Raw genomic sequence first — 16,882 nt, 5'->3', positions numbered from 1 at the left:
GCATTATGTGAAAATGATATGGCGAATACTTGATTGAATTCAGCTGCATTTGAAATATAACCGAACAGTTCGGATTATTTAGCAATACCACTAGGATCCAGTTTCCAATGAGTATCTTGCATCTAGTTGTCATGACATACAACAACTGATATGTGACAGCCTTCAATTGTGAGGCAAAGACAATTGCTTTCTAATCCTCATCCATAATTCAATTGATATCCAACACATTAAGAGATTAGCTATTTATCAAAGGTAAAATCTCACGAAGAAGCTAAACATTATTAAGCATTTTTAATGCGCGGCGTGGCCTAGTAGTGCATCGCATCACAAACTTTCAATATTAAATTTAAAACACTTTGTCCCTTAGCAATTGACGACATCGCGTTGCATTGATTGACGACGTCAATCCGTCGAGATCGTTGCTCTGCGAAGCAGAGCAACGATCGTCGACGGATTGAGATAATTACTTTCATCACGCGCATTGTGAGCCGCGCCAAATGAAATTGATGACAATGTGCACTTTGGTAACCAATACGGTAATCTAGCACGTGTGGAGCTGAGAGCCGCGCACTGCTCCCGTATTGCTGGCAGGCAGCTGCAAAACTGACTGTCATTCCGCCGAATGTATTATTCATGATTCATCAACATTACATTACAGCCTGAGGTCCCTTACTACTGGGGGGCGCCTAGCCTGTCATTCCGCCTTATCTCATAATGTGATTATGGGGACGGGGGACCCCAGGCTATTATGGCTATAATGTATTCATAAACATAGAGATTCGGCGGAATGCCAAGCTGAGTGCCGCCCAGTAATATTACGCAGGAAATTTGTATTATATAATTGAAATACCGTATTCAATTTTACAAGCAAATAAAATTTAGGACATAGTATTGATTGTTGATTGAGGTTAAATATTTTAAAACTCTTATATTAATACAACAGTGTACTCCAAGCCTACATTGCTGACTGCAAATCTGACTGAAGTTATAGTTAGTCAAGGAAATACTCAAACATTATACAAATTTGAATATCTTAATGCTCATTTCACTAGAGTTAGGTTAAATCCTGATAAGCTGGATATTTCTTTTCAGTAGTATTAATAATTTACATATAATAGACGATATTACCATAATATATCACATCCTCATCTAATATCTCCCCCATTATTACGTAGTTAAACAGTTAAACAAAGCTGCATGTTAAGCAGAATGCCATCGTTCCTCGATCAAATCCTGATGCAATATTTTGCATATTTAGCGAAAATCCTTGGTCAGCAGGTATAAGTGACTGTAAGAAAATTATTTTCATTGCCACCCTCCATGATTCCGGAGACGTTGTTCCAACTCCACTTGCTGATAAAACCTCCACTGTACTACTTTTTTCTGCACAGTTCCCCGAAGTTACGCATGCAGGAATGAGGACAATGTCAGGCATCAGCAGTCCCCTAAAATTTCAACTGAAAAAAGTAAAGTTAATAATCCTTTGAATTGCAATCGAAGATTAAAATTACAGGGACGACTGCAATTTTAATTCAATATAAAGATCACTATTTAATGCATAAAATTAATTAACAAAATTCTTATCTGATCAATACTCATATCTCAGACGTTATAATTCATACATGCTACATAAATCTGTCTCCTCCAAGTCGTTGGAATGGCCTGCAATCTGCATCACAAACATCAGAAGACGCTGAAGACGATTTACACATTTATTTTTAAAGCGACTGCTAAATAAAAATTTTGTATCACTTATATGTTTTGAACAACCCCCAACACATGTGTTGTACGACGTGACAGGTTTCTCCATTCCACTCGATTTAATGCTAACTGACGTACTGATGTTGTCAACACCAGACGAAATACGATATGCCATAATGAATACCCTCATAAATAATCACAGATAAGGTACATGTAGTAAAATTTCATTTGTCCGTTGTTTCGTAAAATCTTGACATGTCCTTGCCTGATTTTATAATAAAGTATTTTGAGGCTCATCATGTAGCAATATTGATATTCCTGTTTGTTGGACTGTTATTTGCTATAATAGGAGGTAAGTATACTTAGAGATTCTCTAATGATAAATAACATTCGGTGGACTACAGATGGATAATAAAAGGAAGACTATGCTATTGCTATATACGAATGTTACAACGGGCGCATAAATATCTAAAATATTTCAGGGACGTACTATTGTATCATAGCAGAGCTCCAAGTTAGATATTTAAGACGCTACTTGAAGAGTTTATACGAGAGTGTCCCTGCAGGCGAAAATTTAGAGGGTGTAAGTTTTACGGTTAACGATATATTAGGGTTACGATATATAGTGCATTAAAGTAACAATTCTTTTAGTACAAATAATTTGAGTGCTTGAAGAAGATAATCCCTACAATATCATGTACAGAAAAATCACAAGATTAAATTTTCTCCATTTTTTGAGATAGTACTGTAACCAACAAATAAACGTGCACTAAATTCCAGGGTTTTGAAGTAACAGTATCTGGGAGCCCAGTTTTAAGAGTCAAATCTCCTCAACCTGTTGTTTCTGACGGAGAAGAGCCTGGTACATCTGAAATGGTATGCTTGGAAAAATTGGAAACTAAGAATACCCGTAAATCATATCGTATATATATAAATATAGTACATGAACAATGTACATTGTACATTTATCTAGATATACATCCAATCAAGCACTACTAATTTCCATCTGCTACTTTATTCACCCGCAAAGGTCAGCGAATTGAATTTAACTTTTAGAGGTCGAGACAGTGTGCAATGCGCTGTACTGTCAACATTTTTCTTGTAACATAGATAGCGTCCCAGTAGGCTCAAATATATACGAAACATCATTTCAGGACGATCTTACAGTTACCTCAGTACAAACTGGCGCTAACATTGAAAACGCTGCATTACCTGACACGCAAAATCTATTGAATGCTGACGAGAATTCTACAATTACAGGTGTTACTCTAGTTGTAAATGCGTTGGAATAAAAATGTATAAGTTATATGACTTGTACAGGGTGACCTCCAGCTGATAAGGAAAAGTTTCAAACCAATTGGAAGTGTTCAATCTTTCAATCTATTTTGCTTGAGATAACACAGCCCAACATCCTACAGAAACAGTTAATAAAGGCAAGGGAAGAGCTAAATCGAAGCGCAATTCTTCTGATAAGAACAGGGAATGCACTTTGTGCGGGAATTTTGATAGTAACTATGTTATGGTGTACAGCGATTCCGCAAAGAACAAATCAGAAACTGCTAAAACAACTTTTGAGAACATACTTTACCTCCTCAAAGGTTACTTCCCAGGCGAAATGATGACTTTGTGCAGAAAAGATTTTAGGTCAATTAATCAACTTCGTGCTCAATACTCAAAGGTCAGTAAAATTTGTATATGAACTTGAACGAGTGGGTTGAAAGGGTTATCATCGCCATAATATAACCGGCTGATAAACTATAAATTAGTAAGCTAAAGACGATATGTATTTTGAAAACTCCTGAAAAAAAAAAACATTTCGTATCAATTTTTAAATCATCCCCCTCTAGGTATAAATTTGTAAGACACCTAACTTGACAGGTAGAAGAGATGCGCGAGAAATTGGGAGATCTTAGTTGCAGTCCACTCAAGCGAAAACGAGAGGACACAGGAAATTACGATATCAGACCTCATACCCTTCGAGTATGTACATAAAGTAGATAGTAATAACTAGTTCCCGATTCCATCAGTCCATAACTAAGCGTGAAATAATTCAACTTCGTTAGGTCGATATTTAAAATTACTGCGACTATTCGATTAAATTAAACAATTTTTAACCATTTCAGAGCACCTCCACTATGACAGAAGATCAGTCGGCCCAGCCACAGCCTCTTCAGCAAGAAGATTTGCTCCTAACGATCAGTAGATTGCTAAAATTGGAGAGGAAGAGTATGGTTTCTAAGCTACAGCCGTCAATTTTAAGAGGAGCAAAGTCTGGTGAGATAAAAACTGCGGTCGCATTTAAAATTTAAGATAGCAGAGGAGTTATAGCTTTAATTCTCCTGTTTACCACTCGGTTCTGGTCTAGCTAACGTGTCGAACTTGAGTACGTGTATCGATGGAGAGAAACACACTCAAACTTAATAACGTATCGAAACGGAATATTGTACTCCAGTTGAACTTCCTATAAAGCACCTGCACCGTTCACCAGTGACCAGACAGTTAGGAGAAGGGAAGCCACTCATTCAGGCCGAGGAGTAAAGGGACAGTGGAGGACCGTCGTCAGCTGTTAAAATTACACATTTTACGTGCACTAACTACTATTATGAATAAATATGGTACTCGTTCGTTTGCCCCCATTTATTAAGTCTCTCGCTTCACAGGAGATATATTCCCCGGGTCCACGTATAATCATCGGAGAATTCTAGCAACATCTCCGTTGGATATAACCAAAGACGTGCAGACGAAGAACTGTGACATCATATACACGTTTTTGAGGAACCTCATGGATAAACCCGACGACACTGAAGACGGTGTCAACCACAGGATTGGTATCGCTGTTTCAGTAATTATGAATCTCACTAACCAACAACTGAACATCTACGCAGATAAATTAGGAGTTATGATGATCGCTGCTGGTAACTGTATTTAAATTTTTGTTAGTTTAGCAAACAACAAATCATAGTCCATATAAAATATACAATGTTTATTTGATTGTATTGATCCTTGACCTATCAATGATCCTAAAGTTACATATTATAAGGTTTTAGTAAACATTTTCTCTACAGGTCTGCCAAACAGTGCATTAGACATCGTTGGCACAATGGGAATCACATGCGGTAGTCAAACTGGTAGAGAAATTATTAAAGATGCAGCGAAGGATTCAAAGTCTCTGATATTAAAAGCGGTAGAATTTAGCGGAACAAAACATAATACCGAAGAAATTATAAAATTTCTGGAAAAATTGGCAAAAGAGCCATATTTGTTTATTGGGAGGAGCAAAATGAGTCACCAGATAATTTATAACGGTCAGCGATAAATATTTTAAGCCTTTAGTTATACTATTCTGATCAAGGTTTTCAAAAATTTTGCCATGATTTTGGCTATAACGATTTCTTCAATATCATGGTAACTGCCAATAAATCAGCATATTATACGCAGTTTCAATTTTAAACAAATATTACTGCTTATCGTCTTAATAATAAAAATAATACTATACGTGAATTAGGGTGACTCAAACAGCTAATTATTAATATCTCAGCGACGGGAGGAGTAAGTATAGCATATGAGTGTGACGCTGAGTTGTTAGCTAATGTGGACAACCCTTTGTCACCTGCTGTGGATATTGTAGGGGATAACTTCAATCGAAACATAGGAAATGAAAGATGGGGAAAATCAGTGCCAATTGATGTGTTTCACATTGCTGGAATACTGAGACAAGTAAGAGCGCTACCAACCCTTTCATGGACTAAGCCCGAAATTCCACTCGAGAAATTGGAAGGTGAGCGAACACAGCAAGAGTTTTAACTGTAATATTATGAAATATTTAAAAAGTAAAGCTTGTTTGAAGCCAGCCAGATCTGGACTTACTTTAATTTACTAAAACTTTGTGACCCACGCTCCATCCCCCACCGGACCTGTTACCAACTTACAGTTATTATCTTCCTCAGTAAGTCATCTCTGCCCATCGACTACTGATTTAAATCAGTTTTCTCTGGATTCAGAATATCTTTTCATGATAGTATTAGTAAACAGAGATGACGATCTATCAGACTGTAAAGAATGGATAGATACTCATCTGCATCATCCACTAAGGGAAGTGATGGACCAAGCGACCGTGACTGTACCTCTCGGGATTATACCGGAGAATCAGACAAGTACTGCTGCCAATGTGAAGATTCTAATGGAGTGTGAGCAGTATATGAACAAGTCAAATGTAATTATTTAGCGAGTCACGTAGATTTCGATATCTAATCCTCTAGCTTTACAATTATAGTTCACGATATGTGTGGCAAACATGTCCTGGAAACTCTGAATGATATAAGCAAAGAATTTAATCATATTCACTACACGGTAACATAACTGATAACACATATTATTTTAGCTGACATATTTTTATGGTGACTATCTTACACGGGAGAGGTTACAAGGAGCTAAGATAAGCCTCTCTAGTGTGCCCGATTTACATCTGCACAAGACCGTGGAAGCAGATGGAAACTTCCATACACTCATAACGTTGCTAACGGTAAACACAAAAATGTACCTATTCCACGAATCCGATTATCCGACAACAATTCCTCCGTCCTCTTCGGTGTTTTTACTCTTTTTAAAGTAGAGGCATAGGAACGGATAGTATTATGCATGTATTTCACCAAATCTCCTCATAAATGTTATGTATCGTAGCGTAGACACACTCGCACTACCGGTAAATTTTTTATCTTGAAAAAAAGTGAGTAGTTTTGATTTGATTTTATTTCTTTTTCAGTGTATCATGAAAATGATTCATTCAGAGGAGAGCAAGCTTGACAGGGCGTCATTTACGGGAGCCTGTTATTCTTTGGGTAACTCAAAAGCAGCAACTACGAAGGTCAAGGCGAATTACAGCAAAACTCGTAACGCTTTCATTATATATTATCAAGCCGTACTACATTCAGCTTGGTTGGAAATGCTTAATGATTATCCCGTGATGAAGGAAGAATTGGAGTCTGCTAAAAAAGAAGGGAAGGAAGCTTTTCTTACAAAATTAAGGTTAGAAACTTTTAGAAACAGAAAAAGTTGTAAACTTTTATACTCTTTTTTAGTATGTGGGCGTGGGGTAAAATATTTAAAGCCCCTAGGCCCTTATTCAGACTCCTTATGGGCTGTAAAGTTCCAATGAAGTATCAAGTTTGATATGTGGCAAGAAAATCACCTAAATCGCACAGCTTCAAGAAGTGAGGTAACAAATTAGTTCAGTGGATCTGCACTAACTTATCAGAAGGAATATACTCGTATCCGGGAGTTGCCATTACCCCAACAGTTACCATCAAATGAGTTTCCATTTCAGGTTTAATGTGAAGTTACTGTTAAAACGTATCCTTCAGTTCAACAAATCCCAATGGGTCAGAAATAGACCATTACTATCTTGCAGACATTGTCAGGTACTTAGTCGCTCTTGTCAAATGAACTTTATTGAGGCAGCATAACAACATTGAACATTTAACATACAAAATTATATACTGATTCCTTTTCTTTTGAAGAACATCGGTATCATTATTCGGTCTTGCAGCTATTCGACTGTACAGCACTATGATTCTATGCTAGATTAAAATATAGAATACACATTATACATGCTATATGCGTGGATAATTAAAACAAGGATTAGACTCTTGGCAATACGACTTATTGGCAATACAATGGGAGAAAACAATAAACTTGCACAATATCGACTATTCAAACTTTCGTACTTCAACATCACTTGTCATAAGAAAATGTTCGCTGTATCGCAATTAAAATTCATTTATCAATACCTTTTAACCAAACCAGTATTTTAATCATACTAAATTCGCAGCAAGAGTACAATAATAGAGGATTACTGCAACTACATTTAAGGGATAAACATCAATTGAAGGATGAGTCTGCAGCGGCCATCATCGAAGCGGACTTTAGCCACCTTTTCGAAATCGATGAACTGTGAGTTTAAACTAAACACCAATTTTACCATTTTTCTGGTGGTCCGATGCTATATATATGCTATGTATAGCTTCTGTATAGCTTCTGTACAGCATCCGATGCTATATATAGCATATATGTGTATATACACAACATTTTATACAGATGTTTTGTGAAATGTATGTTGTACACGTCAATTGGGGGTGTTCTCGCAAATAAAATAATTGGTCACTCACTTTTGATGCGTTAGGAGTCTATATCGGTGTACGGCGCCAACGTTCTTCTAAGTTTACACGTCACTGCTGATAATTAATTGTTACATTATTGTGAGTGGAAGAAATATACATTTTTTACTTGAAAAATTGAACCAGACGGATAATAATTAAGTAAAATATATAATGTTCTATCTAAACCGATGTTTCAGGTTCAATTATGGAAGATTAGTCGTATATTTAGGCTTGCTTTTAAGCAACTTAGAGAAGGCCATTTCTTACGGAGATGGTGATCGCGAGACCCGGTGCTTGAAATTGACCATACCCATCTTTCGAAGAATGGGCAGAATATGCTCAGTCAATGTTGAGACGGGTTGTAATGATCAAAAGCGTGCTCTCCGAAGCTGATGCCTATGAGTATCGCCATAATACAACAATTGGTAAACATTTTTCATTATTGATCGCTACACTAGTCATACACAATAGTTCTGAACTGATGTCACAAATTCCTAACATTACAAAAAGGAATATTGTACAGTTTACATTATCATTTTGGGATGTATGCCAACATATAACTGGACACTTGTCTTTGTTTCAATAAGGGATATCGAATATGCTTCGGATATGATAAACGTTTCCATCATTCAAGTATAGAGTAGAGTAGCATCAAACACTATAATACATGCATTTGGTAATTTTATAGTGATTCACTGGATAACATTGTAGTATAATATAATAATTACAAACTTTCAGGGCTTGGAGTAGGCCCAGGCAGGAGAAAGTCGGTAGACTACTACATGGAGCTGCTCAATAATATCCTGTCTAGAATGATCGGCAAAACTTTCACCCTTGAAACATTGATGACGACAGCAAACGCTCTGGGGTACCTGCACACGATCAAGAAGGTAGTGGAGGAGGAGATTAGAGGTTAGCTACCATGATAACTCAACTCCGAAACGAAACTAAATTTCATTGACTCAATTCGAGAGTATCAAAGCCAATAATTCGCTTTGCTGCAAAAATAATTTGATATGACCTAAACAGGGATAAAAAGAAAGAAGAACAAAAGGAAGGAAGTCGGAGGTATTTATGAGAAATTGCTCTATAATGTCAAAAACGGAGAGTTATTTAAATTTACTCCGAGCAGAAAGTCACCTGCCGGCCTCTCGATAAAGAAGAACATTCACTTTGACAACAGGGGCAAAATAACGATGACAACCTGGATGTTGACAAGTAAATAACTAATCTAGCTGCTGATAAGTAGTACATGATTCGCAGTGTAATTGTAATATAAATAAAGCTTAAAGATTGGTTAATTGGCTGCAAGTCAAGCTTGCAATAAATTTGGACTAGATTGTTGGTTTAAGTATCTATTTTAAATCTGAAAATCTAGCGGGGTTTGATTAATAAAAAGTAAATACGGCAACATGCGTTCAGAGAACTAAATTAACACAGAATATTTTGTATGGTGCTTATTATCATATCCTTAGGTTTGATAAGATATCAGAACACGTACTACAAGAATAATACTCATGCGGAAATCGGAATGATTGAAACAAATGAAGATGATGAGGATAAGAATGATGAGGAAGATAAGAATGATGAGGAAGAGAAGACAGAAGAAGAAGATGAAGACGTTTCGGATAACGAAGATGATCTCTTACAGGAAGAGTTTCTTGTCCAATTCGTTAACTTTGTAGACGAAAGAATAGAACGTAGTTAAAACTGCACCATTTACAGTGATAATGATATTAATGCTTTTCATACAAAGTTATAACGAATTCTTCATGTCGTGCATCCTGGGTTGGGACAGAATATGCCCGCTTATCAAGTTAGACAAATAGAACATAATAAAAAAGTCCGAATTTTATAGAGCGTTTATATATTACGTCAGCAGCCGAGAGATGGAGGGGAGGGGAGGGGTCTCGGCCTTGCTGAATGTCCGCAAACATACCTAAATGTTGGCCAAAATTGATCTAATTCCAATGAATTTGATTCCAGCTTGATATTAATATTTCAGTGAAATAAACTTAATTGTAGAACAACTGTATAAAATCAGTCGACTGAGCCCCATTTTAAATTTGGTCCAGGGGTCGGGGAGAGGTCTAGCAAATGAGGACGTATATTGGGGAGCCGAGGAGAGGGGGGAGAGTCGCCAAATGCTAACAGTTACTGACAGAGAAGGGGAGCTAGAGCTTGGGTAAAAATTATCAAAACGTTGCTCACGTAATATGTGAACGCTTCCTTATTTGATGAGCGTTTGCGACGAATTACCCCACCAAGCCGTAGCTGTGCGGCTCCACGTGATACTGAACAACCATTCGATATTTTACTGATTTGACTGTGATCGTCAGATCTTTGCAAGACGTAACACATTTCAAATTTGCAACTATAACATACATATTTTTAAACAATCATTAATCTCAATAAGTCATGCTTACAGGAAAATTGACCAGAAAATATCCTCCATGACACAAACGGTTGATATCCATTCGTCCCTGAAAAAATATTCATTAAATGTTTTCGCCATGAAACGGACCAAACAGATCCTAACTCATATTCCACTAATCATTGCATATTGCTGAAAAATGAATCATGATAATTTCAGCTTAGCAGCTATCATAAGTTAGTTTATTAAAATGTTCCACTGTAAAACTCTGTTTCAAACATTCCCAATTTATCGACATTTAAATAAAAACCTTTTATAGTTGTATTTGACAAACATTTCGCACTTGAGAGTTATAGTCATCAGCTGAAACACGCAAAACAAAGCATAAGGCAAGTCGACTTGTTTTTCTCCTGTAGACAGTAGAGTAGTGTCTTAGTAACCATCCTATAAGAAAATATCATTTATTGATAAGACATAAACCTATTGTATCTAAGTGCGACAGATTACCATTATATCAGATATCAGAATTTTGGAAATTAAATTAGAGAAATATGTGAATCAACATTAAATAGGTATTCATTTCATATTCTTGTTCCAAATATGATAACTTGGTTAGTAGATACAATAATGATCAGGAAATATGTTAGAAAATGAGCAGTTAGCAGTACACATTAAAAACAATAAAGATTATTCGATAAACTATTTTGAAGCTGTGTTTCAACTTTCGTATTGATCTTATACCGCCTGATTTTAATGTAAGACAATTAAATGTTAGCGCCTCGTTTATCGATATCAAGAAGACTTTTTAGCACGATACATTCTAGTGTAGCCTATAAATCAAGTATGAACCGTGTAACGGGATATTTAAACCTTATAAGGAGCGCTACTTTGTACGGTCCCCTGATTACAAATTTATGATTTATATGTCACTTGATATCGGCGCGCCGCCCACGTGATTTCTCAAAGAATATTTCTAGGTGATTCTATTATCGACCAGTTTCGGTAAAAATGTAAAATGTACTGAAGATGGCATGAACAGTGTACACCGAGATGTAAGGGAGATGTAATACATGGCATGTAGAGACATATTTAACATATACATTATAAACTTAACTTAAATTTGAAATGCTTTTACTGGGCACATTTAAATTACGGAATTGTCACGTGGGTATCAGCATTTGCAAAGAATATAAGAAGCTCGGAAGTCCATGACCACATCCAAATATTATTTTAAAATATTATATATTTTAAAATATTGTTATGACTCGAAATCAAAATGATCCGTGCTATATTTAGGAAACCTAAGTATAATATTAAGAAGTCGAGTACACACTTCAGTGTATTGAACAACAAGCTATACTACAAAACCCCTCAATTAATTAACGCAGAGAAATAAAAGTCGTAATACCTTTAATTATAAGGTATTATTCTTAAAACCGAGCTCTTTGCTCCACCCCGGCGATCCAGTGACAGCATAACTTAACTGTAAAATTATCTGTTATAAAATTATTTGTTATCCCGCAGTCGCCAGTTATAGAGTTATAGGCTACTGCGTACTCCAGTGACCCACTCATCAATACCACACAAATCCCACTACATTTAATTATTACATTTTAATATTCCTCTAATACCAGCTTCCTCCTTCGTTAAAAAATTAATTTGGGTGAAATTAAACCACTTTTAATGACTATTCAATATTTAAATTGGAAAGTTAAATAAGATATTTTGTTTTATGAAATGTCAAAATTATAAGTATTACAACTGTTATAATAAATAAGTTGTAAATCTCCTACGTATATAATATTTATTACTATATTACTAGAGTAGCAGAGTGTAGTCAAGTGTGCACTTCATGTCCAAAATTGCATTATATTAGGTCATTTGAAACCAAATTCATCTAGGTAAGCGAGCACTATTAGTGCTGTGAGGGCCGATACTTTGGGGAAGGAGGGCTAACAGTGTGGATTTTCGTGAATATATATATGAAATAGATAGAATTGAGGATAGATAAAGTATGAATGTACTTGGTCAATTGTTTCTAAATCCTTTATACAAATATCCCAAATTTGCACCTGAGGGCAATTTAGAAATTTCGCCCTCTACGACTGGCCATAGCGATACTAATTATTGGGTATCTGGATGATTTTGGTTTGGAATGACCTAATAATCAACGATTACACTTGACTACACTCAGCTACTAGAGTAATACTCTCGACCGTGCGATAGCAAACCTATATCATATTTAAGGAAGCAAATCAGGGCGGGCAACGACAAATATAATGTTTATATTGCTGACAGGAGTCCAGAATTTTCTCTGTCCTATTCCCCGTAAATCCAGTATACCTTAATTCCCAAAAATTTGGGCGACAAAAAATTTGAGCGGGCCTCTCGCCCAAATTTTTTGCAGACCAAATAAATTGCATAAATCTTTTCCGTCTGCTAAATTTTTTGCTAACCAAACTTTTGGCATTTAGCCTGTGGCCCTGAGATCTATAGAAAGATGGCCTTTTCTTCATATCCAAGTGAAATAATATTTGAAATTTTAGTTTTCTAATCTGTCATTCATGGCTTAACCAAGTGAAATGACAGATTTCACTAAAAATGAACGATTTTTAGTGGAAAATCGTTCATTTTTCGAAGAATTTGTGCCCAAATTTTTGGTCGCCCAAATGAGTTCAAATTTTCTGCCCAAATTTTTCGGGCTCAAATAAATTGTGCTCAATATAATGGCACACAAATTTTTGGGAACTAAGGTAGTTTCTCAATAAGCAACCAAATCAATCGTTACCATGATAAATTTGACCAAAATTTGAGAAAAATAGACACTGCTCTAAACACGGTAACTACATGTGCAGCAGCATTTCAAGGTTAAATTGCAGATATGCAAACAGTAAGATATTATGGCTTGTAAATTGTAGGGAATTACTAAAACACAGTAATGGGTCTGTTGCTTTGGAAAATAAAAGAGCAACAGTTTTCAAATACGTATTTTTAAACGTCTTCATTATCATGTCTTCCTGGTTATGTTTGAATACATTCAATAGAGCAGATTGACTGAAGACCAGCAGTCAGCACGTTATCATGCGAATCATTATAATTGTAAAGGAGAATTGATATCAGAGCACTCAAGTATCGTAAGTTAATTGTTAAACCAACGAAAACAGCATTAACATTGCACATAACTATGAGAGTTCGATGATCACAACTTCGATAAGTAAGTAGAATTAAAACTGTTGAACGGTAATCTGTTGAAAATTAACAGTCGAAGGTTGAATATTCATAAACATAATGTAAGGTAAGACAAAAGTGGAGACAAAAACAGGCTCATAACGATCGACGAGTTTGGAGCATACAGACACAGTTATACGTCCTTTAACTAATTTGAATAAACAATTTCGTTGCAGAGTCAGAATGATATTAATGTATACATTATTTAAGTCAAAGTTACACAGTTGATTGTGCTGAGGATTTACAATTTCTGTTTAGAACCTTATCAAAGCGGAGCCAGTGGAAATACTGACGGAGAAGAAGATCATGGACAAAGTCAATAAAATCTGGAGAAGATTTCAGCAGGATAATAACAAGAAAAAATTGCAGGTTACTAAGTTTTAGCAAATTCTTGATCAATTATTGTATCAAACCATGTATTCGAATCAAATCGGTTCTCACCTTTTTGCCAACTGCTGCTGTACAGAGTCAAAATCTACAGAATAACGGAAAAAAAAATGTACAGAACAGGGCCGTTAGAATTGTGATTAGTCTGTTAAAAATGGCAAACAGTCCTTCTGCAGAATGTTTTCCCTGTACAGTTGAGAATGTGAAATTATCTTAATTGAAAGTAAACATACATAAACTAGAAAGAAAGTTGTAAATATTACTAGTCTTTACATTCGACTGACCGACAGCTATCCAGCTAGAAAAAGTAAAATCACGCTTTGCGATTACAAACTTCTGGCATAAATACAGTAAGAACGAAAAACTGAGCTAAGAAAACAAGCATAGATATCTAGAGCAAGCATGATATGAAGAAAACATAAATATGGAACTATTTCTGTCCTATCCGATCAAGGACCCACAACCTAGTAAATTAATTCCGCTAGTAGGCCTAATATAGCAATTTTCAATTCCTTTTTAAAAGGATTTTCATTAAAATGGTCTTAATAACTATTTTTACTACTTTATTATATTAAAATAAATATTTGAAAACTACTTCAGTCAACAAATATGTACCAACTTGCATAAAACATGTATAAATAGGGATTTAAATTTGTTGCTACCCTAGCCGTACTAAGACAATTTTGTAATATCCAACGCGAAAAAATATCGACGATATCCACCACGGTTGTAAAATTAAGTTACAGATGCGCATGTTTAAACTCATTCTTAGCTAAAGTTTAACAAATCAAACCCAAAAATTTTCCTTTAAATTTATTTGAATATTTAATACTAGCATTTAATTACATTTTACATACTAATTATAATAAATTGGATGTCATTTATCTAATTTAAAACGATGCAACAGTAATATGTCAAGTAAATCGGCGCGCGGCGCAGCAAATCGTCCATATTGAATTTACAACCAAAATTTGGTTGTAGAAAAAGTAATTATTCCCTCCCTTCGATGCGAAGCAAGAATGCTAGTTTGCGCGGCGCGTCGAAGCGGCGAAGTCCTCCAACGCGTTGCATTCAATTTGTGGAATACGCATTAAGTGCTTACATGACACAAATTACGTAATCAAGCTTTCAAATAAAGCTACATTCGCGTTTGGAGGACTTCGCCGCTTCGACGCGCCGCGCAAACGGCGAAGATGGTTGCAGAGCAACGATCTGAAAGGGTTAACATCGTCAATCAATTTTTACGCTCGCTTTCGGTACGTTGTAAAAATAATTGTAAAAGGCGCAACACAGCATTTAACCAAAAGTGCGCCGCGCATTATATCTTTGAACAAAATTAATTAACACACTTTAGTAATAATTGGTGCATTGCAATATTATGTATAATATGTTTGTACCTCATTGATAACCTTAAACTTGTAGGTTTATAACCTACCAGGACGTTGTCATACGTTGTATGACCCGCCGCGCACGAAGTGCGCGGCTCCCCCTGTATCGTCGAAGACGATACACTATAGTGAAGCGACGATACACTATAGTGAAGCGACCGTGGGGGTCACCACGTGATACAACCAGGACGCACGCTGAGTTGAAAATATTTGAAACAAATGTCACTTGTTAACTTTAAACCTGTCAAAGGTCTCATTTATTTCATTAACTAAATAAAATTAACGTCGTGTTGTTTGCACATATTACATTGTATTAAATTATATACTACTACTTAACTAGATAACACTAATTTCTACAAACCACAAAATATTAAATATAAAATGTGTCCAGTATGGCGCAAATGCATAATTTGAGAATTTCTCGACGCCATCGTCTGGGTGAGAGTTATTTGAACCAACTGCATGCCCCTACGATTGCGTCACCACTGGTGAGCAATTAGCATTTGTTTGTTGTTTAGTTGTGTTGAAAGGGAACATTACTTGATTAATTCATCCATTCGGATTTTAATAACGATGAGCTATGATATACCGTTCATCTTAGATTATTGGATCAATCTTATTATATGATTAGATTTTATAAACGAACTTGGCACACAAAAGATTATAATGCGGAGGTTGGCCGGCTCTTCTATAATAAATACGACACTTCAATTTACAGAATGCTTGCTAGAGATAAGACAAAATATTATCAGACTATACATGCAGCATAAGTAACTGGTGGATAAGCCTTCGGTAAAAACGGATCCGGAAAAGTCAATGCGGCACTCGGGTCCTTGGTATTGTCGTCGGTATATTTAATAAAACAAAAGTTTTAATAAAACAAAAGTTAAATTTATTACCAATTATTCAATCAATACATATCATAAATTCTAATATTGGAAACACAATGCAGAATGGATGTCTTAAACTATAATTTTGTTGTCACTAATAATCTATTTACTTTCAAAGTTGAAATTTAGTTAAGTATGAAATGCCACCACATATCATCATAGTTAGGGTAAAATATAATTCTTAAAAATTTTAAAATTGAGAAGATTGCTCTATGACTTAAAATTTAAAATTAAGCAAAAGATATCTAATTTTTAAATAGTTGGTTACAGTTTATGACAGTACTGGCATGATCAATATTGTCCATTATTTACGTTCTGCTTTCGTAGTTTAAACAATAGTGAGTTCTAAATATACAGCTTTAAACCGATTAAGTATGAATGAATGAAATACCTGACAATCCGCACCCTTATAATCCAAAAGCATGAGTAACTCGTAGTGATGTATGATTTCTAGAAACTTTAAATTAAATTTGGCGCTCACAGTTCGTCATGAATATGTGATCGCCGCATAAGGTTCTGTAAATGCGCAGGGCACCTTCAAGCTTAAATTATTTACCTTACTGAGGCAGTCAACCAACGTGCGGCTTTATTTTTATGATATGATATGTTTTGATTGTTATTAATAAATACCAAAATTTAAATTTGTTTTCCTAAAATTTGTTTTCCTACTACAATAACCACTACTACTACTACTACTATGTCGGAACTAAGTCTGATATTTTGAGGTAAGAAACTAACAACTAAGGTATCACCCTGTAA

The 16,882-nt window shown here is 35.5% G+C and overlaps 1 protein-coding gene and 3 long non-coding RNA genes across 4 annotated transcripts; 3 read left to right on the top strand and 1 right to left on the bottom strand.

Annotated features, from left to right (window-relative positions):
- Positions 1–854: 854 nt before the first annotated feature.
- On the bottom strand, positions 855–11,322 carry LOC134825225 (uncharacterized). The gene is made up of 4 exons (XR_010161514.1): positions 10,541–11,322; positions 10,283–10,339; positions 7,866–7,931; positions 855–1,457 (listed from the first exon to the last, which is right to left on the bottom strand). It is a non-coding gene; the product is annotated as an uncharacterized LOC134825225 (long non-coding RNA).
- LOC134825384 (uncharacterized) lies at positions 3,221–5,926 on the top strand. Its single transcript, XM_063837561.1, has 7 exons — positions 3,221–3,379; positions 3,580–3,681; positions 3,825–3,975; positions 4,362–4,616; positions 4,767–5,006; positions 5,240–5,479; positions 5,649–5,926. The coding sequence occupies exons 1-7, from the start codon at positions 3,221–3,223 to the stop codon at positions 5,924–5,926; spliced, it is 1,425 nt and encodes a 474-aa protein (XP_063693631.1).
- On the top strand, positions 6,586–8,111 carry LOC134825227 (uncharacterized). The gene is made up of 4 exons (XR_010161516.1): positions 6,586–6,726; positions 7,025–7,118; positions 7,529–7,650; positions 8,054–8,111. It is a non-coding gene; the product is annotated as an uncharacterized LOC134825227 (long non-coding RNA).
- On the top strand, positions 8,191–9,128 carry LOC134825226 (uncharacterized). The gene is made up of 3 exons (XR_010161515.1): positions 8,191–8,281; positions 8,595–8,768; positions 8,886–9,128. It is a non-coding gene; the product is annotated as an uncharacterized LOC134825226 (long non-coding RNA).
- Positions 11,323–16,882: the final 5,560 nt, after the last annotated feature.

The sequence above is a fragment of the Bolinopsis microptera genome, chromosome 13 (assembly GCF_026151205.1).
Source record: "Bolinopsis microptera isolate Bmic1 chromosome 13, MBARI_Bmic_1.0, whole genome shotgun sequence".
NCBI classification, from domain to species: domain Eukaryota; kingdom Metazoa; phylum Ctenophora; class Tentaculata; order Lobata; family Bolinopsidae; genus Bolinopsis; species Bolinopsis microptera.
Note: the sequence above shows the minus strand (reverse complement) of the source record. Positions and strands in the feature narration are given on the sequence as shown.